Source organism: Chenopodium quinoa, unplaced genomic scaffold, assembly GCF_001683475.1.
Source record: "Chenopodium quinoa cultivar QQ74 unplaced genomic scaffold, ASM168347v1, whole genome shotgun sequence".
Classification (NCBI taxonomy): domain Eukaryota; kingdom Viridiplantae; phylum Streptophyta; class Magnoliopsida; order Caryophyllales; family Amaranthaceae; genus Chenopodium; species Chenopodium quinoa.
The window spans coordinates 4,062,694-4,087,911 of record NW_018745003.1 but is presented as its reverse complement, the minus strand read 5'-3'; the positions used below and the strand labels follow the sequence as shown (position 1 = coordinate 4,087,911).

At 33.2% G+C, this 25,218-nt stretch overlaps 2 protein-coding genes and 1 long non-coding RNA gene across 4 annotated transcripts; 1 reads left to right on the top strand and 2 right to left on the bottom strand.

Moving 5' to 3' along the window:
* Positions 1-1,677: 1,677 nt before the first annotated feature.
* On the top strand, positions 1,678-2,775 carry LOC110708147. The gene has a single exon (XM_021886252.1). The coding sequence runs from the start codon at positions 1,678-1,680 to the stop codon at positions 2,773-2,775; it is 1,098 nt and encodes a 365-aa protein (XP_021741944.1).
* Positions 2,776-7,554: 4,779 nt separating this feature from the next.
* Positions 7,555-13,937, bottom strand: LOC110707982. 2 transcript variants are annotated; one of them, XR_002508621.1, is made up of 4 exons: positions 13,413-13,937; positions 10,473-10,563; positions 8,225-8,316; positions 7,555-7,959 (listed from the first exon to the last, which is right to left on the bottom strand). It is a non-coding gene; the product is annotated as an uncharacterized LOC110707982 (long non-coding RNA). The 2 variants fall into 2 exon arrangements; XR_002508620.1 differs by having other exon boundaries at positions 7,555-8,316.
* A 6,242-nt stretch (positions 13,938-20,179) lies between these two features.
* LOC110707981 (nucleotide-sugar uncharacterized transporter 3-like) lies at positions 20,180-24,482 on the bottom strand. Its single transcript, XM_021886076.1, has 10 exons — positions 24,064-24,482; positions 22,510-22,586; positions 22,084-22,245; positions 21,853-21,986; positions 21,422-21,552; positions 21,277-21,321; positions 21,052-21,149; positions 20,842-20,949; positions 20,691-20,747; positions 20,180-20,603 (listed from the first exon to the last, which is right to left on the bottom strand). The coding sequence occupies exons 1-10, from the start codon at positions 24,200-24,202 to the stop codon at positions 20,529-20,531; spliced, it is 1,026 nt and encodes a 341-aa protein (XP_021741768.1). The 5' UTR covers positions 24,203-24,482; the 3' UTR covers positions 20,180-20,528.
* Positions 24,483-25,218: the final 736 nt, after the last annotated feature.

Genomic DNA, 25,218 nt, shown 5'->3' with positions numbered 1-25,218 from the left:
TCAGTCCAAAAAATATTTTTCCAAATCCACTATTTTGGGGCATTATTAGGCCGTTCTAAAATTATAACTTAAACTCATATTTTAGGATTTTACTTTTTTTGGCCCATAATTACATTTTTTTTTGGTAGATGCCATCAACGAATGGTGTAGCTGGCCACATATAAGAATATGTGCACCAATAAAAGTCACTCATGTTAGAAGACAATGTGAATGCCAATCATTGATTTGATGTTGCAATGCACATATAAGTCCAACCCTTGTGAACTTATATGGCAATATATGAGCATGATTGAATTGTACTCTTAGTATAGAAGTATTAGCTATATATATAGGGTGTCATATGAGGCAATAATAATAACAGACTACAATTTCACTCATCCTCTTTACTTCTTCTCCTTCACTTTCTCCTTTCACTGATTAAAGACTTTCTATCGGTAAACATTTAACACGTTATCAGCACCAGTTTTCAGTCAGGTATATTTATACCTACTTCTAAAAATTTATAACAAATAATACTATCTACTTCTAAATGTTTCGAGGAGTATGCTCTATAGTTGCCCATATTTGGGATCCTCTATAACAGAAACTCAAACATTTACTATATATACCTCAAAAACAACGGTGAAAGTTCTCTTACTTGTGAATTTACTACTATCATCTTTTGTTTATTCATGTTGATGTTTCTTTGTTTGATCCATGTTGATATTACATACTCATTTTACGTAAATTTTTATCTTAGTTATTATAATTGCTAAGTAGTAGCTTTGCATGCATATTATTATTAACTAGATTAACAAAAAGATGCAGCCTTTTATACTTATTATTTTTCTTACTTTTACATACTTTTTGTGTTTCTTTCCGTTTTCGAACCCATGATCTTTTATAGATATTAGGGCTCTCGGACCACTATGGCTTGCATTCCCAGTGTGATAACCTTTTACAATTATAAATATATATATATGGACCATAATTTTATGCCAGTACGTTAGACTATTATATGATATTTTTACAGTTGTACAGAACAGTAACGGATAAACCTACCTCTATAAAAGACGGATTTTCCCCCCAATTTCACCACAAATCCCTTATCCCTTCCCACTTGTTATCCAAAAATCACCTAAATAAATAAAAATAAAAATTTCACCCCCTTCTTCTCCGATATGTTCCCCGACAACGGCAACCAAAACACCCAAAACACCCACAACTTCACTTTTGAGGAAGATTTAATGAAGATAAAACAATATTTCCTTCTAATTACGGCGCTTGTAATTGTATTAGTAGCAATATTAATTTTTGTCATTATGTATAAGTAAAACTCACTTATTTTGTCGTTTTAGTATATTAAAAGCTTGTTTTTGTTTTTTATGTATGTTTGTTGTTATTAATCATCATTGTATAATATTACCGTTATCATTATAATTATTGTTACTACTGTCATTGTTGTCGTTTTGCTGTTTTTTTTGCAACTAACATGATTAATTTTTGCCTAATCACATAATTACTCACAATAATAAACCAAGGGGGAGAAAAGACTACATTATTTATGGTTTATTATTATTAAATTTAATTATCACGTGTCTTATTAACTTAATTATAAATATGGAAGAACTAAACATGTGAGTTGTACATATAATTTGTTATTATAAACTAATTATCACGAAATTTGTTGTAGCTAAAATGGGAGACCTTATGAAAAGACAGTTCAGCATCTTAGATTTATCTGGAAAGAAATTTCTGGAATGGAAAGTGGACGCAATGATGAATTTGAAAGCTCAAGGCTTGGAACACACTGTTGAAGAAAATAAAAGTCACTCTGATCAAACAACTGATGCTACCTCTTCTGCAATGACGGTTGAAAAACCTATCACTGAACAAGATAAGGCAAAAGCCTTAGTGTTGTTAAGGCATCATTTACATGAAGGCCTTAAAACTGAGTACATGATGGTTGAAGATCTCAAAGAATTATGGGACTGCCTTAATGAAAGATTTGGACACCACAAAAGGGTGCTCCTTCCTAAGGCATTATTTGACTGGACAAATTTACGGTTCCAGGATTTCAAATCTGTAATAGATTACAATTCAACCATACATGAGATAGTATCTATATTGAGATACTGTGATCATCCAGTCACCGATGAACAAATGATTGAAAAAACACTCACTACCTTTCATGCAAGCAACATACTGTTGCAAGAACAATATCGTGAAAGAGGTTTTAAGAAGTTTAATGAATTAATGAGTGTATTGCTTGTTGCGGAACAAAATAGCGATCTTTTGTTGAAAAATCATAATCTCAGACCAACTGGGTCTTTGGCCACTCATCATGAGGCAAATGCAACAAGTTCTTATCCACTCGAGGCAAATGCTGCACGAAGAGGTGGACGTGGAAATTACAATGGCCGTGGAAAAGGCCGTGGAAATTATCGCGGACGAGGCCGAGGACGTGGTAGAAACAATTTTCAAAGAAACAGTAATTTCAAAAATTTTGAAAAACAGAAGGGACAGTCATCTGGAAGCCACAAACAAACTCCTTCGAAAGGAAAAGACACATGTTACAGATGTGGCATGACAGGACATTGGGGACGTACTTGTCGAACGGCCAAACATTTGGTAGACCTTTACCAGGCTTCTGTAAAAGGCAAAGAGAAAAATGCAGAAGCAAATTATGTTAATGAGGAAAATGCTCCTTGTCCCAGCCTTGATGTGTCTGATTATTTCATGGATAATGCTGAAATTGGAAATGATTTCATTCTTGGAGAAAACAACAATACTTAGGTTTCTCACCTACTAATGTAACATATGCTATGTTTTAATGTATTTTCTTAGTTCCCTGTATTTTAAATTTCTAGTCATGTACTTTAAATCTCTATCATCAATAAAATTTTATATGATATTATTCTAAACTAATCTCAAATTTATTTTATGAAGATATGGATCTACCTGAAGTTAGTTCCGAATATCAATGCCTTTTGGACAGTGGAACAACACATACTATCTTAAAAGATAGAAAATATTTTTCACAACTAAAGTTGTTTCAAGCAAATGTAAACACCATTTCCGGGTCAGCTAAATTAATTGAAGGATCTGGAAAGGCTTGTATAATGCTTCCAAATGGAACAAAATTAATAATCAATAATGCTTTATATTCGAGTAAATCTCGAAGAAATCTCATAAGCTTTAAAGATGTACGCCAAAATGGCTATCATCTAGAAACAATGACAACAGATCAAAAAGAGTATATATGCCTCACGGCAGAAAAACATGGCAAGAAACATATATATGAGAAATTGCCAGCATACTCTTCGGGGTTATATCGTATAAACATACGACCCGTGGAAATCAATATGGTATCTAACCAGAAGTTAGATGACAAACATTTGATTATTTTATGGCATGATCGTTTGGGACATCCAACAACTGGGATGATGCAAAGAATAATAGCACATTCAGTTGGACATTCAATAAGAAATGTCAAAATTCCCCGATCAGATGAATTAACATGCTCTGCATGTTCACTTGGCAAATTAATAATAAGGCCATCTATGAACAAAATTGCTACTGAATTCTCTAAAATTCTTGGAAAGAATTCAGGGAGACATATGTGGGCCAATTAATCCAGCATGTGGACCATTTCGATATTTCATGGTTTTAATTGATGCCTCTACACGATGGTCACATGTTAGTCTACTTTCAAGTAGAAATGTTGTCTTAGCAAAATTACTTGCCCAAATCATCAAATTAAGAGCACAATTCCCAGATCATACAATAAAGAAAATAAGACTTTACAATGCCGGGGAATTTACATCCCAAACATTTAATGATTATTGTATGTCAATTGGAATTGATGTTGAACACCCAGTAGCTCATGTTCATACACAAAATGGTCTAGCTGAATCACTAATTAAGAGATTACAATTGATTGCAAGACCATTATTAATGAGGTCAAGATTGCCATCATCTGCTTGGGGACATGCTATAATACATGCAGCAGCGCTAATTAGATTGAGACCTACAGCTTATCATAAATTCTCACCACTACAACTTGTTTGTGGTCGAGAACCAAGTATCTCACATCTAAAAATCTTTGGTTGTGCTGTATATGTTCCCATTGCTCCACCCCAACGAACAAAAATGGGTCCACAAAGAAGGTTGGGAATTTATGTCGGGTTTGAATCTCCCGCTATAATTAAATACCTTGAACCATTGACTGGTGACTTATTTACGGCTAGATTTGCGGACTGTCACTTTAATGAAACAATATTCCCAGCCTTAGGGGGAGAGAAAGTGGACCCACATAAGAAAGAAATTGAACTCATTTGGAATGCAACACAACTGTTGATGTTAGACCCACGAACAAATATGTGTGAACAAGAAGTTAAGAAAATTGTTCATTTACAAAGTGTTGCAAATCAATTGCCTGATGCATTTGTAGACACAAAGAAGGTGACAAAATCACATATACCAGTAGAAAATGCCCCTGCACGTATTGAAATCCCAACTGGTAATAAGGCCATATAAAATGAATCTCAAGCACGCAGAAAGCGTGGAAGACCACTTGATTCAAAAGATTCTAAGCCAAGAAAATTGAAAAGATTGGATGGAATAGAAAATGAGACTAATGATGTTCCCCCGTCAGAAGGTCAAGAAAAACCAAATGTGGATGAAAGTAGAGAAAATGATGATAATCCAAAAGGGGACGAACAAGAAGACAACCCTACGGGGAATGAACAAGATGTTCAAAACATCGATAACAATGAAATTTCAATGAATTACGTCTCTACAAAGACTCAGTGGAATAGGAAAGATGTTATCGTTAATGAAACATTTGCAAATTCCATCGCAATCGACATCGTGTCTGATGAAAATGATGTTGAACCAAGAACTGTAGAAGAATGTCGACGTAGGAGTGATTGGCCAAAGTGGAAGGAGGCAATGCTGGCTGAGTTAAAGTCACTTGAAAAACGAGAAGTTTTTGGGAAAATAACCCTTACACCAGCAGGTGTAAAACCCGTTGGATACAAATGGGTATTTGTAAGAAAACGTAATGAGAAAAATGAAATAGTTAGATACAAGGCAAGACTTGTAGCCCAAGGATTTTCTCAAATTCCAGGGATTGATTATGAAGAAACATATTCTCCAGTGGTTGATGCAACTACATTAAGATTTCTGGTAAGTTTGACAGTCACAAAAGGACTGCAAATGCGATTAATGGATGTAGTAACTGCGTATTTGTATGGGTCACTCGATACGGACATTTACATGAAAGTCCCCGAAGGACTAAAACTACCAGAAAACCACAAGCCTAGACAACTGCTTTCCATAAAACTAAAAAGGTCACTTTATGGATTGAAACAATCTGAAAGGATGTGGTACAACCGTCTGAGTGAATACCTTATGAGAGAAGGATTCAAAAACAACCAAGTTAGTCCCTGTGTTTTCATAAAGCGATCACAATCAGGATTCGCTATCATTGCAGTTTATGTTGATGATTTAAATATCATCGGAACCCCAAATGAACTCGAGAAAACTGCAAAATACTTGATGAAAGAATTTGAGATGAAAGACCTTGGGAAAACTAAATTTTGCCTTGGACTACAAATTGAGCACTTGAGTCATGGAATTTTTGTCCATCAATCAAACTATACAGAAAGAGTTTTGAAACGTTTCTTCATGGACAAAGCAACCCCAACCAACTTCCCAATGGTTGTTCGTTCTTTGAATATGAAAAATGATCCATTCAGACCCCGAGAAGAAAATGAAGAGATTCTGGGTCCAGAAGTACCATACTTAAGTGCAATTGGAGCCTTAATGTACTTAGCTAACAATACTAGACCCGACATAGCTTTCTCTGTGAATTTGTTAGCCAGGCACAACAATGCACCAACATATAGGCATTGGAAGGGAGTTCGACACTTACTCCGGTACCTACGAGGGACACAAGACCTTGGTTTATATTACCAACCAAAACAAGATGCTGCTCTCATTGGGTATGCAGACGCTGGATACTTATCAGATCCTCAAAATGCCAAGTCACAAAATGGATATGTATTCACTTATGGCGGCACTGCAATATCATGGAAATCAACAAAGCAGACATTGACCGCGACATCATCAAATCATGCAGAGTTGATAGCCCTCTATGAAGCAGGACGGGAATGTGTGTGGCTGAGGTCGATGATCAGTAATATCCAAAAGGAGTGTGGAATGAACGCAATAACAGAAGACCCAACCATCATCTTTGAAGACAATACGGCATGTATCGCTCAAGTAACTGAAGGGTATATTAAGGGAGATAAAACGAAACATATTGCCCCAAAACTGTTCTTCACACATGATCTACAAAAGGACGAGGAAATAAATATCCAGCAAATTCAGTCTTGTGAAAATCTTGCCGACCTTTTCACCAAATCACTTCCTTCGAAGAAATTTGAACAGTTAGTTCACAAAATCGGAATGCGACATCTTCGTGAACTATGCTGAGATCAGGGGGAGTATTATATGTACTGCACTCTTTTTCCCTTCGATCAGGTTTTTATCCCACCGGGTTTTTCCTGACAAGGTTTTTAACGAGACAGTATACCAAAGCATATAATACTATATCGTTGTACTCTTTTTCCCTAGTTATGGTTTTTATCCCAAAAGGGTTTTACCTAGCAAGGTTTTTAATAAGGCAACAAATATTTTTTTTTATGTATAAGTATGGGCATTCAAGGGGGAGTGTTAGAAGACAATGTGAATGCCAATCATTGATTTAATGTTGCAATGCACATATAAGTCCAACCCTTGTGAACTTATATGGCAATATATGAGCATGATTGAATTGTACTCTTAGTATAGAAGTATTAGCTATATATAGGGTGTCATATGAGGCAATAATAATAACATACTACAATTTCACTCATCCTCTTTACTTCTTCTCCTTCACTTTCTCCTTTCACTGATTAAAGACTTTCTATCGGTAAACATTTAACAACTCAAACCAGTTTTTTTGCTTTTTTTACCAAATTATCTTTTAAAAATATATGGAGTATTTGGTTTAGATTTTAAGAAGATCTAAGCTAGGTGGGCCTAGCAAGCATAGTCCATAAGCTATTTGGACCAGCTCACAATGAGGTACAAGCGTGCTGATTTAAGGAAGTTGTGGGCTTGATGGTTAAGTTGACTGACAAACTTGCTAGCAAAATTCATCCACATAATTTTAAACTATTAATGTTGGTGCAATTATAACTTTTTTTACTTTTTGTTTTTTTTTTTTTACGCAAGGGGTTGTTGGTGGCGTTCATGGAGGAAGAAGAAGCAAGTATGGTGTGCTACCATGCTTGTGTTCGGAGGAAGAAGATGAGATAATCTTTTTTTGTTATTCTTTTTATGGTTAATTTTAACATAATTTGTTAATATAGGATATTAACTAGATCTGGCTCAATAGTCAATACTCAATACTACGTATTTGCACGCAATATTATAACTAACTCTGCCGATGCACGAGACAACAAAACTCTCAATAAGTGTAAGAGGAATAACATGAACATAATATCTGCTTAGAATATTTGTCTGTGAGTGTTTGAACTATTTAACTTTTGCAATCTCTAAAAAAACAAGTTTAACCATTGATACATTTAATTGTGTATTAGTAAAACAAAATAATAAGTTGATACGTTAAAAGTACATGCTCTTACAAATCTAAGAACTCTGATTACTTGAGTTATGTAACATCTTAATTGACCATATATATATATATATGTACATATCTTATACAATTTCAGTTGTTGTGCTAGCACACAACCACTTGTAGCATAGATTTATAGTATCAGTCTTGAAAATTCAAGTGAACTTGCTCTTGCATGGTGTTCAAACAAGCATTATAAGCACCGCATTCCCTTAAATATTGCGTGCAATCGTGCAGATATTGTGGCCATCGATTATTACGCCGTCATTGCATCATGGATCAACACAGTAAAACTGCGTACATTTGAACCTTATTTTATTTTAATTTTTGGGATAAGAAAACATACACAAAGGTTAGAACAGTCTTGTCACAAGCAGAATCCTCGTGAAGTGGGTTGAACGGTCACTTTATCCGTTTGGTGTGGCAGCAAACATTATATACATTCCAATCAATGAAACCATAATGATAGGTTTTTCCTTCATACTTAATTGTAAACAAAGACCAGTAGTTAATAAATAATAACGACTAAGGTTAGTAAGTTACCAAACTATTTCTTACTTGTGAAAGTAGCGGTGGATCCATGGATATCGTCACATTGGTCACCAACATGAGCAAGCTCCGTTGTTGCTCCATGGTGGCTGTCGCGCCTACTGCTGAGACAAAGGCCAATGCACAAAATGAAAGCAGTAAATCAATTGTGCAAGCAACCAACAACATTAGTAAGATAATTACAAAAGTACAAAACATCAAGGGGAAACTCATTGATTGTTGCATTGTGACACTTGAATGCCTTACTTACATAATGAAACAAATCCGTTGTGCACGTTATTGATTGAAACAGGAGTATTACTTCAGCCAAAATGACTAATTAACACAACATCAACATTCAACACTACCTCAATCGATCACTCAATATCTTTATATTGGGTTTTCCCTAACTAGGGTAGGGATCGGAATCTATAACTAATCTTACACGCACTTGCAATAATAGAGAGGTTGTTTACAGTTGACTCTTGATACAAAATGCTATGACCATTAGTCATTTCACACTAAATAGCATATTCACTGATTAGCAACACTAAATTATTAATAAAATGAGGCAAGTAATTATATCTACAAACGTATCAAGTACTTAAAATATCAATTTTTAGCGTTTGTCATAAAAGAGTTTGTGTCACAGTAAACCATGTTGATATGCATGCAGTATAGGGTTTCATCAGGCTATAAAAAGTACAAGTACACAATCATAAGTGAGAAAAAAGCTACTTGTATTATAGAGAAGAACTACGTACTTTGGTGATTGTTATATTTTACTTCATACTGTTCAGGATTGATAGTGTAAAAGTTTGAAAACCACTCACCAACATAAGATTTGTACATTATCCTTGCTTTTATACTTTCATCATAATTGAATCACATATTGTTCTTGTATAATTCGCCTTGGCTAACTCAGCAACTAACGCATGAAAATGATGACTTTCTAGTTATTCTCTGTAGAAAGAATTGCCAAAGGGAAAGGAGAGAGTTTGGCTTGCTTAACAGTTAGGCAACTAATCGAGGGCAACATGTCAATGGTTCACTTAACCAAAGTCAAAATAGTACTCCATATCTCATTAAGGCTAGTGTGGACTTTTTCCTTCTTAGTTCCCTAACCAGTTGGGCTTGGGCATATATACTTATTTTTTGCAAATGGAAATTGAGGGGAAGTAGAAAAATGTTTTCTAGAAGCAAAACACTTATTGATGATTCTACTTAGCTTCCATATCAATGCCTATGAAACTAAAATTCAACATCCTTGCACCAGAAATTACACTTCCCCCCTATGTATAAGCTAACTCTTTCAAGATATAATCACATACATGTGCCTGTTACATTGACTGGGGGCCTTAAAGCTAACACAAAAGAATAGAAATGAATGGAACACATTGTGATACATAAAAGCAAAGTAAAGCTAAGAGTACGCTTTATATCTTTAATCTATTGCGTGCTAATGGTGGGCGTAAATACAGGCCAGATGGCTAATCAATCGCTAGCTAGCCCTAGTTTAGATCAGATGAAAATAACTCGCAACTACATCGAAGACATTTGTGCTACACGTACTTATCATGAGAATTATACATAGAAATTAAACTATCTATAATTTACCAAGAGTACAGTTCTATGCAAATCCATATACTTAGGAAGGATATGAAGTATATGGATTTGCATGAGGATGAAGCATTGGATCGTAAGGGATGGAGGAGGAAGATTTTTGCGGATGACAACACGGAATAATCAAATTTGGTTCATGTAGCCGACCCCACTAATGGGATTAAGGCTTTGATTGATTCTATGTTACCTTGTATCCAACTTTAAACGCGACAATGAGTCAATCCAAGATGTGATTAATGAAAGCTATATGCAGGATATATAATTTAATGAGGAGTTTAGAGAATAAAGAGGTAGTAAAACAATTGATCACAATCACTTAAACAATTGTCTTATACACTTGTTTACCAACAAAATTTCATAACTATCATCCTATGCAAACAGAAAACATGACCAAAGATGACAGATGGAAACAAAACTATTGTTGTAACAATGATCTCTGCAATAGAAAAATAGAACAGTCCCATAACAACAAACAGCAACAGCAGCAGCAGCAACAACAACAACAAGTCAACAACAACAACCCGTTATTAATCCTAATGTTCGAGCAGGGTCGTCTGGGAGGTTCACATAGCTTTGCCCTTGCCCATGATAGGCGCGGAAAATGATAGCTAAAGAGCAGTCATGATTTGAAATTAAAAAGGAAGAAATAAGTTACCTTGATACATATATGCTTATATGATTGACAAGACTGTAGCGCTAGGCAAACTTTCTAAGCTGATGCATAACAAAGATGTTTAACTTTCAACCTGACAAAAAATTACAGGTAAGATTTCTATCTTTGGAAAGTGAAATTATTATAACTAATTATGCAGTAAAAGGAGAAAAAATATGCAACTTTAAAACAGATCATGCACAAAACATATGATTATAATTATAACAAAAGGGTATCCATAAAAGCAGTCAGAGAACATTGATAGAGGAAGAAATCTGAAAGGCAATTAAGAAGGAAAGAAAACTAAAGCTGAATGGTGGAGAAAGTGATATTGGCGCGGCTCAATCTGAGATCGTATCTTACACTTCTAGTTCCTGTAAGATCCGTCTTCGGATTGAACCTCACCAATATCGCTTCCTCTCTTTGCCTCCTAAACCAATCAGTCAATTCAATTAAATGATCCGCAAAGTTCAGTTCAAATAATCATGGTGTTCAATTCAAACATTCTTGTAATAATGAGTCCAAACTACAAGCTGACTAAAAAGGTTGATCAACAAAAAAGTTAAGCCTTTTGAAAGGGAAATAAAAAGAAGAAAATTGGTCCCATACACCACTTAAAAAGAGGTGAAACTATCACTTATGGAAAAATAAACTTGATGGCATAATATGGAGCTTCATTCTGCAGTACATAAATTTGGTGGATTAGGAAAAAAGAGTAGGTATAAAGATCAAATCAACATAAAGGAACAGAAACATGCGTGCCAAATTAACAGAATATTCAACTATCATCATTGAAAGTTGATGAAATTAATCACGCGCTAGGAATTTATAACGGAAAGCTTATATGTTAGCTATATATTCCCATCCATACCAGAAAAATACAGAAAACAAATTACTTGATGTGTAGGTTACCAAATATGATCAATATTCGGCATGACATAAAATGCGATTAAACTTTAACACAAGATATATAAAATTTATGCATATATGAATATGAATAACTATCTAAAATATTAATAGGATGGTGAAAAACTATATATTTAGTTCATGTTAAACTACATACAATATAAGTAATATAACACATAACAACTAAGTGTTTAAATTAGACATTGCCCAAAAGAGGATATGTTATGGTATGTATGTAGCAGCCGAGGAGAAGTGAGAGCTGAGAAGTAAGATAAATGAGAGAAGGTATATAAGAGTGAGGCTGGGTTTTGCCTCGGGATGAGAAGGGAAGAAGAATGAAGAAGGTGAGTGGAATGATGTCAAGAGGGAGCGAAGCTTACTTTAGGGTTTGTCATGCTTGATTTGCACTCAAATAGAAATCAATTTTTTTTTTGCTAATTTTTTTTTGCGCATGCTTTCTGAAAATATTCTCTACATACCCAAAAAAAATAAATCACAAATGACCCCTCCATCTTTCATTATTTTAAACTGCTTTTATTTCATGCTTTGTTCTTGAGCAATCAAACAGACAAAAAAGGGGCTAATACAATAGTTATGTATGCTTATGTAGGGAACTACATCATTTGAATTTTTTAGTTCTTACTTAATTGGTCAATATCTATAGTTAAAGAACAGTTATGTACTGTATTGTTTATGTTATCAAATTATTAACATGCAAATCATATAATACTTAAAAAATTCCATAAAAGGTGTGTGTTAGAATATAGATAATTCATTCATCAGCAAAATATGGTTAATCCCTCTTGATTCTTCTTCTTAATTAGCTTCTTATTCTTGTGTCGCCGTGTTTTTATCCATCAAAGACGATGAGATGAATTGTTTAAGTACATTTTCTCGAACAATACATTTCTTTCTATATGCACATAATTTCATGCTTGTCGTTAGTTCAAGTCATCAAATCATGTCTAAGATGCAAATAAAACATGTATCAATATAACATATGTTAACACCATGAAATGCTTTGGAATGAACATAGAAATAGTAAGACACATTTAAATTTGCACATATTAAGATACACAACATATTTATTTCTATGTCCTGGATTCTTGATTAACAAAATATATTCTATAGTGACATCAAACCAAACATAATCTAGCTTAACACAAGGAATGTTGGGATATAATATACCACACCCATCTAATACTAAACCAATTCCAAGTTTCCAACCCTAATGAAAGCCACCCATCAATCGTATCATGTTCTATTGCTTTTACGTGTAGCACAACACAATATTGTATTCAATAATACCGACTTAAATAACAACATTTTCGTAAGTTGTCACATTAGTAGTTCAAATTCTTTATATTGCTGCAAAGGGAGTACTCGATTATGAATAAATAAAACAATACTGTTTACGTAGCATTCACAAGTACTAGTTCTCTATCCTATCATTGGTGATTTGGCATAGTGGAGTAGACAAGTTATAATATAAGCTGATATGATGTGTAAGGTATTATATATTCTATGTGGAGCAGCAATTAGTTTTCCATGTCTCCTTGTTCCACAACTTTATCATTTTTCCCTTTTTTCATCAAAGTTCCACACAAATCACCCCTATATTTCGAATTAATGGTTATAAGCTTGCCACTGTCAAACTTTGAGCATTAACTATGTAGGTAAAAATTACAGAGTATAAATATTGATACTCGAAAACACATACATCATGCGAAGTACATAAAAACATCGAACAATTCATATGATATGACTAAATAAAAGCCGTAGGTTAAAGTGGAGCTTGTGAATTGAATAAAGTTGAAGTTCAAAGTTTCAGATCACCATTATTTCGAAACAGTAGGAGTACTACATTTCCATTGCTACATTAAGATATAAACCCACTTATATTAGTTATATACACTATTGTTAATTCATGTAATAACATAGTCAAAGTATAAGCAAAACAGAAAAAACTTAAATTATTGAACACTGAACATGATTAAGGTTGCTTAAAAAAAAAAAATAAAACCAAGATTAATGTACCTTTAAGAAGAAGGTGAAGTGGGGTCAGGTGAAAATGGAGGAGAGAGAAAGAAAAGGGTAAATCTTGGGAACAGCAATCCAGAATGTCAGTGAAAGAGAAGGGTTGAAAGTAAGAAGTTTCGGAATTAAGGGGATTCTATAAAGTTATTTATTTATTTTTTTTTCTTCTCTCACGCATTTACACAAACAGTTTGCCGGCATTAGGAATAAAATGAGCTGAGATAAAAACCCTTCTTCCTACACTCACACACACCAAGTATTGCAATCGCGGAGACACCGGCGCTAAAGAGGGCCCTGCCTTGGTGCTGCAATGGGAGACACTCTTCTTGGGTATTGCTCTTTTGCCCCCCAATTCACTGTTTTTCTCTCTCCTCTATGCCCTCTAATTTGTTTGGGATCTCCAAGAAATAAGGAACTTCTTGTGAAAGGATGTGGAGAGTGGAGATTGACTTACTCATGAGTGAGGACAAAGTTGAGCATGGGCCGAGTCGGCACGAGGATTGGTCAAATACGATATAAAAGAGGTCCGACCTGACATAAACCTATTCTAAGCTCAGCATGACATAAAAGGCACATTGAGGGGGCCATGGACGTGCATGATCAAGTTCACGAGCTTGGCATGAGCACGACAAGTCAACTTGCTTATTTTGACTAATTTACAAAATATATTGTTATTTTGTTAAGGGAATTTGGCGTAAGTCTGGCAGGCACGATATACTATATGGGTCAGATTGTACATAGACTTCAGTTATAAAAAAAAATAATAATAAGAATTCGATACGACATTTTTCTTGGCCCATTATTCTAGTTAGGCCAACCCACTTAAGCATGACGCATGTGAGCCTACATGGCCCGATCCTTGCCCAACGACTCTCAACGACAAGGCTATTAATCAGGATCTCTTTAGCAAAATTAGTGAGTATGTAGTCAAACTACATTTTAGTTAAGGTTTGATATATCAACTTATTTGAACTTTTTTAGCATTAGTCTTAGTTCTACTTGCTAGTGGCTACTATGCTCGTATCATTAGAGTATGACAAGAATATATATGAGACTTGTGCGTTGTCATCCAATCTTTATATTCTAACTTAAGAATCAAACCCCTTTCACAGGGGTGGAAGGAGTGCCTCTAACCACAAGGCCGGCTAGCCAAGCCAACCTTGTTGTTGTTGTTAGTTGAATATGGAGTACATATATTTATGAAATTGAGTATATATACTACATGCTCGTTATAGGACTCGTGTTATACACACATGAGTTATCCCACATCAACGAAAATAAGAGATACCAACCATGTTATAAGCTTGAGGAATCACTCGTCTCATTTCTACTTTATAGGTAGTCCAAAATTATTGATACATCTATTTGAATCCAACATTTTGAATGTTGCTTAAGCTAGTACCCAAATTATGGTGTATGTTGCTTTTGCTACTTTAATTTAGTTCATGCCCATCCTTTTTACCACAAAAACGTTCATTCTCATGCAAGTATAAATGTTAATTAATATTGCCTAGCTACGTAGTTGAACTAACAGTCAATGAGGACAGTGACTACGTAGTTGAACTAACAGTAATATTACCTTACACACACGTATGATGCTCGTCTAATTAACTATTTTTTCCCATACATTACATGTTTATTTAACGCATACATAAGTATCATGCAATCAAAATAACATTGTACGACATTTATTATGAAACAAAGAGGTTTTTGAAGAGTTGTACCCAAAAAAAAAAAATTATGTAGGCAAAGCATGCTTTACTTTATACTTGATTTATACTCCATTAGTAAGTTCTAAAGCAGTCAATGCCACTTATATATGTAACTAAATTATGTTAGAAACTAATGATGAATCCTAATGGACTTTGACTCGATCTCTAGGTTTCCATAGTTATGAAGATGATCACAACTAAAGATGTACACTTATATTTTCCGCCAGCTAGGGTGATCTCGAGATTAAGATGATACCATGTTAAATACGGGTTTGGGCTGCACCCGCAAACTAATAGAGAGAGTCCACTTCACAAGTCCAAAAAAGGTTCCATCTCAAAACCATATGGCAATAGGAGGAGTAGCCCCTTAGCCTTATAAAGTGTTTAACTCTCTCTTCCTTTCTCAATGTGGGACACTTACATACATGTGTTGTTTGGTAGTGATATTTCAACATTTTCAAATTATTTACAACGATTAGACATGTTTTACTCACACTTGATGTCAAATTGTTGCAAATAATTTGAAACGGAAGCAATATTATTTATTGATCAAGGTGTTTGCGACATTAATGCTAAATATGGGCGACTTTTTCTTTAATTGAGGGTAGCTTAGTTAAGTTGTTATATGCTGGGGAGGTGATACGCATACAATTGTTGTATGTGGACCAAACATACAACACCACTTAAAAATTGACAGCTCATCATTAACTTAAAAAATGAGAGGGAAACATTTTTGGTTTTTGGCGCCATTTACCAGAAGAAGGCAGGACAAATTTCATTGGTGCCAAATAATTTTTCTTGCTACTAAAAAAATATTTTACGTTACTAGTCAGCGTCATTAATAAAGAGAAATGTTTATTATAAGAATCGAATAATACTTCATTTGATGATATTTTACTAACTACAAATCAAAAAATTATTCTAAAAAAACAGTAAAATTGTTCTTTAATGATCTTTTTATAGACATCCATATCGATATATTTTCGAAAATGTTATGAAATCGGACAATTTTAACCTTAGCTTGCTGTAGTTTGTTATTTTATTAATAAGTGTTACTAATTTATCATTATTGTTACTATAAAAATTTCAAACATATCAAAAAAAGTACAGATTATATTTTTGTTACATATAAAGTAACAGTATAAAATCAATTATCAAGTGTTGTACGGATTAATTTATACATTGGAGAGTTTAATTCATTCGTTAAAGGTTTAAATCAAATAATTAATAGTTAAAATGAAAACACGAAAGGTTACACACAAATTATTATCACTTATTGCTAAATACTATTGTGTGTTTATAACTTATCTCCTTAAACATAATCTTGCATTGTTTCCATTTTCTGTGGAAAATTACATATTAGAAAGTGCTATTTAATGAATTTTTATTTGATAATCACATAAGATGTATACATAGTTTCGGATACTATTTTTCTAAACCTTCTTTACCAGTTTATGTGGGAGATTAGAAAATTGATAATGACTCATAATACGAAGGTTAATTAGTTTCACATAGCATGATGTAATCAACAATAGTTGTATGTACTAACATTCAACATTGCTTTGCCATTTCAATTGTAAACATCAAAATTTGAAATATTATTGAAGCATTTGAGAGTTACAATCTAAGTGTAGTAAGATTTAATTTATAGATTTGAAGATTTAAATAAAATAACTAAGAGTTTAAATCGAATCACGATTGGTTACATATGTAGGGATTTAGGTACTCTAAGCGAAATTTCATGAATCATATTCATACGCACCTAAAACAAGATCGCATGCATAACACACAAGAATCACATAATTATACCTTTGAAACGTGATCTCCACGTAACAAATTGATTGAAAAATCAGGGAGAGAATAGAGCTCCAAGCGTGACTCCTCTACTTAGTCCTCGGGATTCGATCAAGCCGTCCACCAATGCTAGATTGGTCGAGTGAAGGGGAAAACCACAATCACCACCTTTATGGACAACCGGACACCACCACGATCACCACCACCAACGCACACCACCGGCGCAGAGGAGGAAGAGAGAGCCGTGAGAGAAAGAGGGAGTTTGAGAGGGTTAGTTGGTTTCGTGTTTGCTAACTTAGGTTTTAATTAACAATAAAAATGTTCTTACTGAAAATCTAGGCACCTAGTCTATTTATAATCCTATTATAACTAGACTAGGTTAGGAAGCCCAAAGCCCTCCAAACTCCACCTCATGGCCGACCACCTAGAGTGATGAGGCCCATCATGGGCCTCTTCCTCTTATGCTCAATGTAGGCCCTTTGTGTGACCTTATAGGATCCGTTCAATTAGGCTTTGGCCTATTTTACTAGCCCAAATATTGTTAGTACCTTTAGCTATGATATAATAACGACCCAAAAGAACGAACTTTATTATCTCCATAATTTAATCCATTATATATCTAGTAATTGCACTTGACGGAGACATAAATCCTTCAACATACACACAATATAATTATTGTCACTTATTGTTCAATATCCCATGTGTTTACGATTTATTTCTTTAATAATAAGTTAATTGTTACTTTTCTTTTAAAAAAAAAGTTGTTACTAAAAATTATTTAGAATTACATTCAATATATCAATTTATTACTAATAATTATACGTTTATTTTTTTATTTTTTTATTTTTTTTGGGTTTTCTTGTTACTGCGAAATAAAAGTGTATTTATAAAATATAACTTGCTCATCACAAGATTTAAGATACAATATTTGTTACTATCTTTACAAATATCAATTTGAGGGTAAGGACAAATAAAAGTTGAAAAAAAAAGGTAACTTATGTTCTTGCGAGGGATCGAACTCGGAGACAATGTTTCGTTGGTGCAAATTTATGTTTAGCGTTAGTAACCAAGATTGCGGGATAAACATCATGATTTTTTTTTTTTTATAATGAGTATTGTTACGTCAGTTTAAGATATTTGGTTACCAAACATAACTGCTTGTTACTAAATAATTTGCTTGTGTTACTAAATAAATTAGTAAGTTAAAGTGTTTGATTTTATTGGGATCTCCTGACATTTTCGTCAACCTTAGCTTATACCTTTTTTAGCCATTGGTGAGGTCCTTCAACACTCCATTACTTTTACTAATGAATATGACTTAGACTACTTTTGTGACTTTAATAATTATTGTTTTTCTACACAAATCCAAAATCAATAGAAAACAGGAAGAAGATGAAGTTGACCAATTTCAATAGTTTAATAGAAAAGGGGAAGAACACTAATTTCAATTGTTATAGACGAATAAAATGATGAAGATTAATTCAATTAAATCACAAATTATATTACACAGTATCTTCTACAAGTTATAATTACACAACGATTAATTATTTAATTGGAATATACTTCATCTGAATTGCAAAAAATCGTGAACCATTTTATCTTTCAACTTCACTTTCAAAAAGTCAATATTGAATTGAACCATTTCATCAAACGCGCTGCTGCTTAAACCTCCAAAACACAATGTTTGATTCAATTAGCACCCCACTATAATCCCATACACTAACTTGATAGAGAATACGGTTGATATGTGTTTGATTCAATTCGTTATGTGTTTAGCTGACTTAAGTTGCGTCGTATGGAAAATAATTTAGCAAACCCTTGATCCTTTTAAAAAATAAAACACCATATTGACTTTTATATTTTTGTCATATTCATTTATCAATTTAATTACCTAAAAGTAAAATTTGATAATATTTTTTTTGGTTATCTTCAAAATACACATTATGAGTTTGTACAGTGATTAATTAAATCCAAGCAAGCAAATTAAAGTTAATATATAAATAGTGCAAAATTTTAAAATTATGGCTTCATATAAATTAAGAAAATAATTGTGCCTTGATTAATTTTTACAGGACCTATTTAAATCTCTTCATACCGTTCGAGACAAGCCTGCCCGTTCGGCCGTTTTAATTGCTGAATTGCTAGCTTTTAATCCTTCATTCCCTGAATAAAGGTCTCATAACAAAACTGAATTTTGTTCCAATTAAAATAATTCTCATTTCCCCATCAGATAAATCGGCCAAATTTTACTACCATTCTTTTTCTTAATTCTTTCAACTTAATTACAAATGTGTTAAACAAATAAGACTCTTATTTAGGACGATGGGAGTATATGATGGAAGGACCAATTAAATAACAAAGCAAACATACCTTTTCTTTCGTGAAACTTTTCTTAAAATCGTGATGTGTGCTAACACCTTTTCAAGGGAATATTTTGAAAAGCTTTTTAAGCTTTTGTTTTCCAACTTTTCTTCCACTTTTCGTGTCTTATACTGCATGTACACTACGCATAAATATAATCAAGGGTGATTATATATACTTTACTATTTTTCAAAAACAACTCCATGTATCATTGCGTATTGTGAGCAACCAACTTGGATTTTTATCGTACATTTTGGGAACACGTTTTTTGGGTTTCTAGCTCTCAAATCAAGTGAGAAGGCAGCGAAAGCTAAGTTCGAGTCTAGGCGTCTAGCTATGCTAGATATACGTGTGTACACAAAGATTTAACGACGTGTTTTTTTTCTTTTTTTTTTTTTGGTTCGAGACTAACCTAGTTTGCTTACTTTAATAAAAGATAATAAAGAAAGAAGGGAAGAAGTCAAATGCTTAGATTTTACGAAAAAGTCAAATGGATGCATTATGGCCATTATCTCACAGCTTGGTTTAATTGTTTTGCATGCCTTTGAAAATACATGCATGAGAAAATGCTTGCATTATTTCACAAGAGATTGAAGCTATTTTGTATTCCTAGTTTCACTGCATAATGACGAGTATCTTGCAACGTAATCAAAACTATCTCTTTTGTCAATGTGCTCACAAAATAAAAATACTATAGGCAGATAATTAGATAAATAGCCTTTGTTTATACCATGCACAAGGTAAAACGAATTGTATGTATATAGTCATATATAGAAAATTGCTTCTAATGCGACAATTTTGCTTAACAAACATTAATTAATGGGTCAGTAGAGGTATTTTAAGGTAGAAAATGTAGCATAAAATAATAAAAGATGGTAACAAACTAACAATTAACATCACTTATCTAAGCATCAAAAGCCGCCTTTGGCATTATGATGCAATTAAATTTATATATATCACACGAAGTGTAAATGTATAATGGTAGGTCTAGTGACAAAACTATGACGATGACCTATTTTACTCAAACTTTTCATTCCACCTTAAGTATCATAATAAACATTAACATTTTAACATGTGTATGTGTATGTAAATAAGGAGAGTTGTTGCGCACGCATCGCAACAATTTACTCCAAAATAGTTGAAATTTTCATTAATTTCGACCTTTGGACACAAATTAAACAAAATCTAGGTAACATAGGTGACTTCTTAGAACTACTGCTGGAGTGCTGGTACCTATACCTTAAAACCCTTACTTTCCTTTGAGTTTGCAATAGGCATAGAAACAAGAACCGAGGAAGCCGGTGCCTTGACCGAGAATGTTGAACTGAGACCAAAACAAGAGCAAAAGAATTGAATCAGGAAGCCAAAATCAACGGTTATTACGTGAAGAGGACAGAAACAATAGACTTACCAAGTCAAATGGAAGGCCGCCAAATAAAAGCCAGCCAAGTCCAATTGTAAAAACATCCTATAACATCAGTTATATCATTGCAGTCAGAAACAAGAACCATTTTAATTCATAGCGACAATAATGCATTGATGTTTGTATTGTAATGACGTACCTTCAAGTTGCCACATATAGTCTGTGTGAGTGCTGAATTCAGGGCTGTATTCCAGAACACAGTGTAATTCAAGAAGAATGCCAAGATACAGGAAAGAAACATGACGGCCTGGAAAAAAATTACCATTAATCTGTATTCATTCTGCCAGATTAAAGACATAGGTGAAATGTTGTACAATCATTTTTTTCGGAGTTACGTAAGAATAAGCACCTGAAAGCCGGGGGATGATAAGTGAGGAAAGCTAATCAACTTCTGAAGATCACCTTGGAAGAATGTTGACAGCAACAAAATCGGTCCACATATGATTCCTACAAGATGTTTTCTAAAACTCTTGAAATTACGCGTTCTCTTAAACTAACTAGGGATATTAACTCAGTCTATTGAATACAAGATGCTATGTTAGGAGCACATAAAATTATTTGTCCTAATACATACCGTTGCACCACATGAGGCCAAATGTATTTAGGCCACTAGATTTTCCTGAGAAATCGATTAGATTGAATTAAATGTGAAGAAATATAATATGAAAGAACAGAGAAACAGAGAAGATTGTGGTATGAAAAAGCGAAATGTATGCTACCAAGACGAGCAATTGAGGTCAGATAGACTGCGGTACAAAGATTTGATAAGAGCACAACACCATAGCTGTAGAAGTCGAATGAGAGGTCTCGTGCTCCAGCTACAAATGCACCAAGTATGATGATAGCCACACTGATAAATCCCTTGGAAAATTTTATGAAAGATGATATTAGCAACTTAATAAACATCTCATTTGCTCAGCTCGATCTAATATCAATAACAAGTCTGGTTTTCAAACCTCGTACATAAATTGCGGGCAAGAAAATATGCAAGAAAATACACTATTAGTACAGAGCTTTGATTCTAAATACATTATGATGATGAAAAAATAAGTCTGAAAAGCGCTAAAGAGAGTCAGATTAGTTCAAATAAGGACTTTTCATGTGATAATATAAGAATGAGTACAAAGCTGCAAGAAACCGATTTATTTACCTGCCAAGAACACGAAGAGAATACTTTTGACGTGCCACTAGATACTCGACCACCATAGTAAAAGCCACAGTTGTACGCCTTAGAGTTGTGTACATAGGAACATTTACACCACGAACAGATTCCATCGAAACCAGCTTTATTTCATGGAGTATGCCAAGAGAATTCGACAACATTAATTACTTCTAGAATCTTAATTACATACATAGTGACTATATTAGACAGAAGATATACCATGAATAGCAAGTATGAGAACGCAAGAGGCAGGGTCTGAACTAGTGTCTTGAAGGGTACAATAATGATTGGATTGTCAAAAGTTTTGAGCGATTTATCATTTGTGAATGAAATGATCTTCCAGTGTCTCATTACGTAGAGAAAAAAGCACGAGCATATCAACTGTCAACCAAGGTTCAGAGAACGAATTAGTTACTGAACAATCAAGCAAGTAGCTTAGAAGATTAGCATCATTTAGCTAGTAGACAGCCAAACCATGCACAAGGATAAAGGCCAAACTAATAGCGAGAATAATGCCAAATATAAAAGCTAACATAACAATTTTGGAGCAAATTGGACAAATGTTCAGGGATAATGTAATACAAGTCTTACAAGATCAACAACTATATATGTATCCTTTACAAATGTTTAGTCACGGCGAATTACCTGAAGAAGGGTGATAACGTTTACATACGGGAGCTTGTAAGAAGACATAGCTGCTTTGTTAAACATGATCAACAATACTGCAAAGCAATTGCCATATATTTTAGCTAGTTAAAGTTACAAGTAGCTTGAAAGATCTTGTAAAATCAATAATTCTAGCAATAGAATAACTTATGATCATAAATACATGGTTAGCGCAAATTTCAAAGTAGATAGCTACCAAAGGTTATTATTGAAATATGTGTTGCTCGAATTCTTTATTTCACCTCAAATACTCTTGTGAAATATTAATTGATACTCCGGCATAGGTATATATGGATGTTTAGCACTTTAGTGAATTAAAATGAAGATCTAACAGCCATTTTTCCAATACTACCACATAATTAAGTACATGTCGTACATTGTACCATTTTTTTTCTATTTTTTTCTTCGATGGGGCCTAAAATGGGGGTCTTTTTATATTAGCTATCACACTCCCTCATATGAGAGTCTTTTGGGCTTGAAGTGTGGGGTGGATGACATTCGAACCAGTGTTTTTTGTGTTACGCTAGCTCTTGATACTATAATAAATAACCAACTCAACTAAAATCTTAACCTCTTAACCTGATGGTTGAAGCCTAGGGTCGATTTATATACTCTACAAAAAAAAAAACATTAGAAAACTATCTTCACATTCTTCACAAGAGAGTAAACACACCATAATGGCACTATGCGTTATACTTGCTATTATTTCAAGGTCAAAATTATATTGTTACTTTTAAAAAAAAAAAAAAATATATATGAATATGAATGTATTTATAGATTTGTTTTACTTAATTACCTTCATAATACTTCGTAACTATTTTACAATTGTTTTTTATTTTATTATTTATTTATAGGAAATGTGGGTGCCTTATACTGCACAGGCGTACGGCGTATATAATACAGTATGATTGAACAAAAAGGATGCCTTTAATTATAAAAAGAATAATTAATTATATGATAAATATAATAATTGTATAACTAACAATCATGTATCAAACTAATTGGGAGGGGACTGAAACCTAATCACTCAGAACTGAGCTAAGAATTCGGATTAAGTGAAGCGGGTGGAACAAAAAAAAAAAAAAAAAAAAAAAGTATTGAACCAATTAATTAATTAAACCGAGCCATGAAACTTCAAGGCCACAATCAAACTTCAATCCTCAATACTCTTAACAAAAAGGTGTTAACCTAATTGTTAAGATTGAAGGCCTACGTATAATAGTTTTAAATTCATAGGTTAAAATCCTCCCTCTTCTACCTGTAATTCTAATTTGTAATGTCATTTTGAATCATTCGTACCCAAAAAAAAAATAAAAAAAAAAATAAAACGATCAATAGCCTTAAACACATGAGCAAGTTCAAAAAAAAAAAAAAAAAAAAAAGAACAGAATATTCCCCAAGAAAAAAGTACATAATACACCAAAATTTATACATTAATATACCATAATTTAAACAAGAATCACAACTGAAAAAAAATGAAAGAACGTTAGGAAAATAAATAAATAAGAAGAGATGAAAATGGAGTAAAATTACCAGCACATAACATGTAAGAAATGGCAGCATAAATCCCTTTTCTTGACATAGCCATAGAATTAGAATTACCATCTTCTTCAACCTTTTCATTAACTTCATTAATAGGAAGAATTTTATTCTTTTTAGGTGATAAAACCATTTTATTTGTAATTTTTCTGCACTTTTTCGGGTGATTTTGTAGAAAAGAAGAATAAATAAAATCCCACAAAAATGTGAGTTAAATTAGTAGTAGTAGTAAACTATAGCTATAGTAGTAGTGTAGTAGGAGTACTATTTGAACTGCAAAAGGTGACAACTTTTACAGGTGGTGGGAAGGGAACGAAGTCTCAAAGAAGATGGGAAAAAAAGGTGGTGGGTCTTCTCTTTGGCTTTTCTATGAGTTTAATCGTTCTGAACCCATGTTAATTAAGTTGTCCCACTTTGAAGAAGAGGAGGAATTACGACGACTAATAATATATATGATCATATGATAGGTCAAGTATTACTTAATTCTATATGTATCTAGCTAGTGAGTTATTTCATGTATTATTATTGTTTATAATTCAAGGATTGAAGTTTAATCAATAATTCAATACAATGATGATAATATCTTAGAGAATATTAGAGTTAATTATCTTTCTATAAGAAGTATGTATAATTAAGTACGTTGGATGATTTGTGGCTTTCATGTTTTAAATAAATCATTCACCAAATTATGTTATAAATACACATAATTAAAATGATCATTTTCCTTTCAAGGTTGATGTTTTATTATTTTCCTAATAAAGGTTGATATTGTAATTGAGATAAGAGTATGTATTCTTTGTATCCTGCAAATTATGTTCAAATTATCTAGATAATTTATTATTTACTAGATAAAAAAATTGATGCTTTTAGAAATAAAAAATTAATTAGTGATGTCTTGCAATTTTAATATTTTAATGTTAGTATCTTATTGCTATTTTACAATTGGTTCTCCCAAAAGACATAATGGAGTATGCAAGCAACTGATCGAACAAAATCTTATCACATTTGGTACAAAATCATACCTTACTATAGTACCACTATTAATTATTGACTATATGATGTATTGTATTGTTGTATCAACATAGGCTAGGCTGTCCTTTGATATTGTTGAAGATCTATTTTCCTAACTTAGTGCTGCCAGATTGTGTT

Bases quoted from the DNA above. Each gene is read 5' to 3' on its own strand.
- LOC110708147 (XM_021886252.1), top strand. From the start codon at position 1,678: ATGGGAGACCTTATGAAAAGACAGTTCAGCATCTTAGATTTATCTGGA.
- LOC110707981 (XM_021886076.1), bottom strand. From the start codon at position 24,202: ATGGTTTTATCACCTAAAAAGAATAAAATTCTTCCTATTAATGAAGTT. The intron at 22,587-24,063 runs GTAATTTTACTC...ATTGCTTTGCAG, and splicing joins TTCTTACATGTTATGTGCTG to TATTGTTGATCATGTTTAAC. The intron at 22,246-22,509 runs GTAATTCGCCGT...CTTGGTTGACAG, and splicing joins ACGTTATCACCCTTCTTCAG to TTGATATGCTCGTGCTTTTT.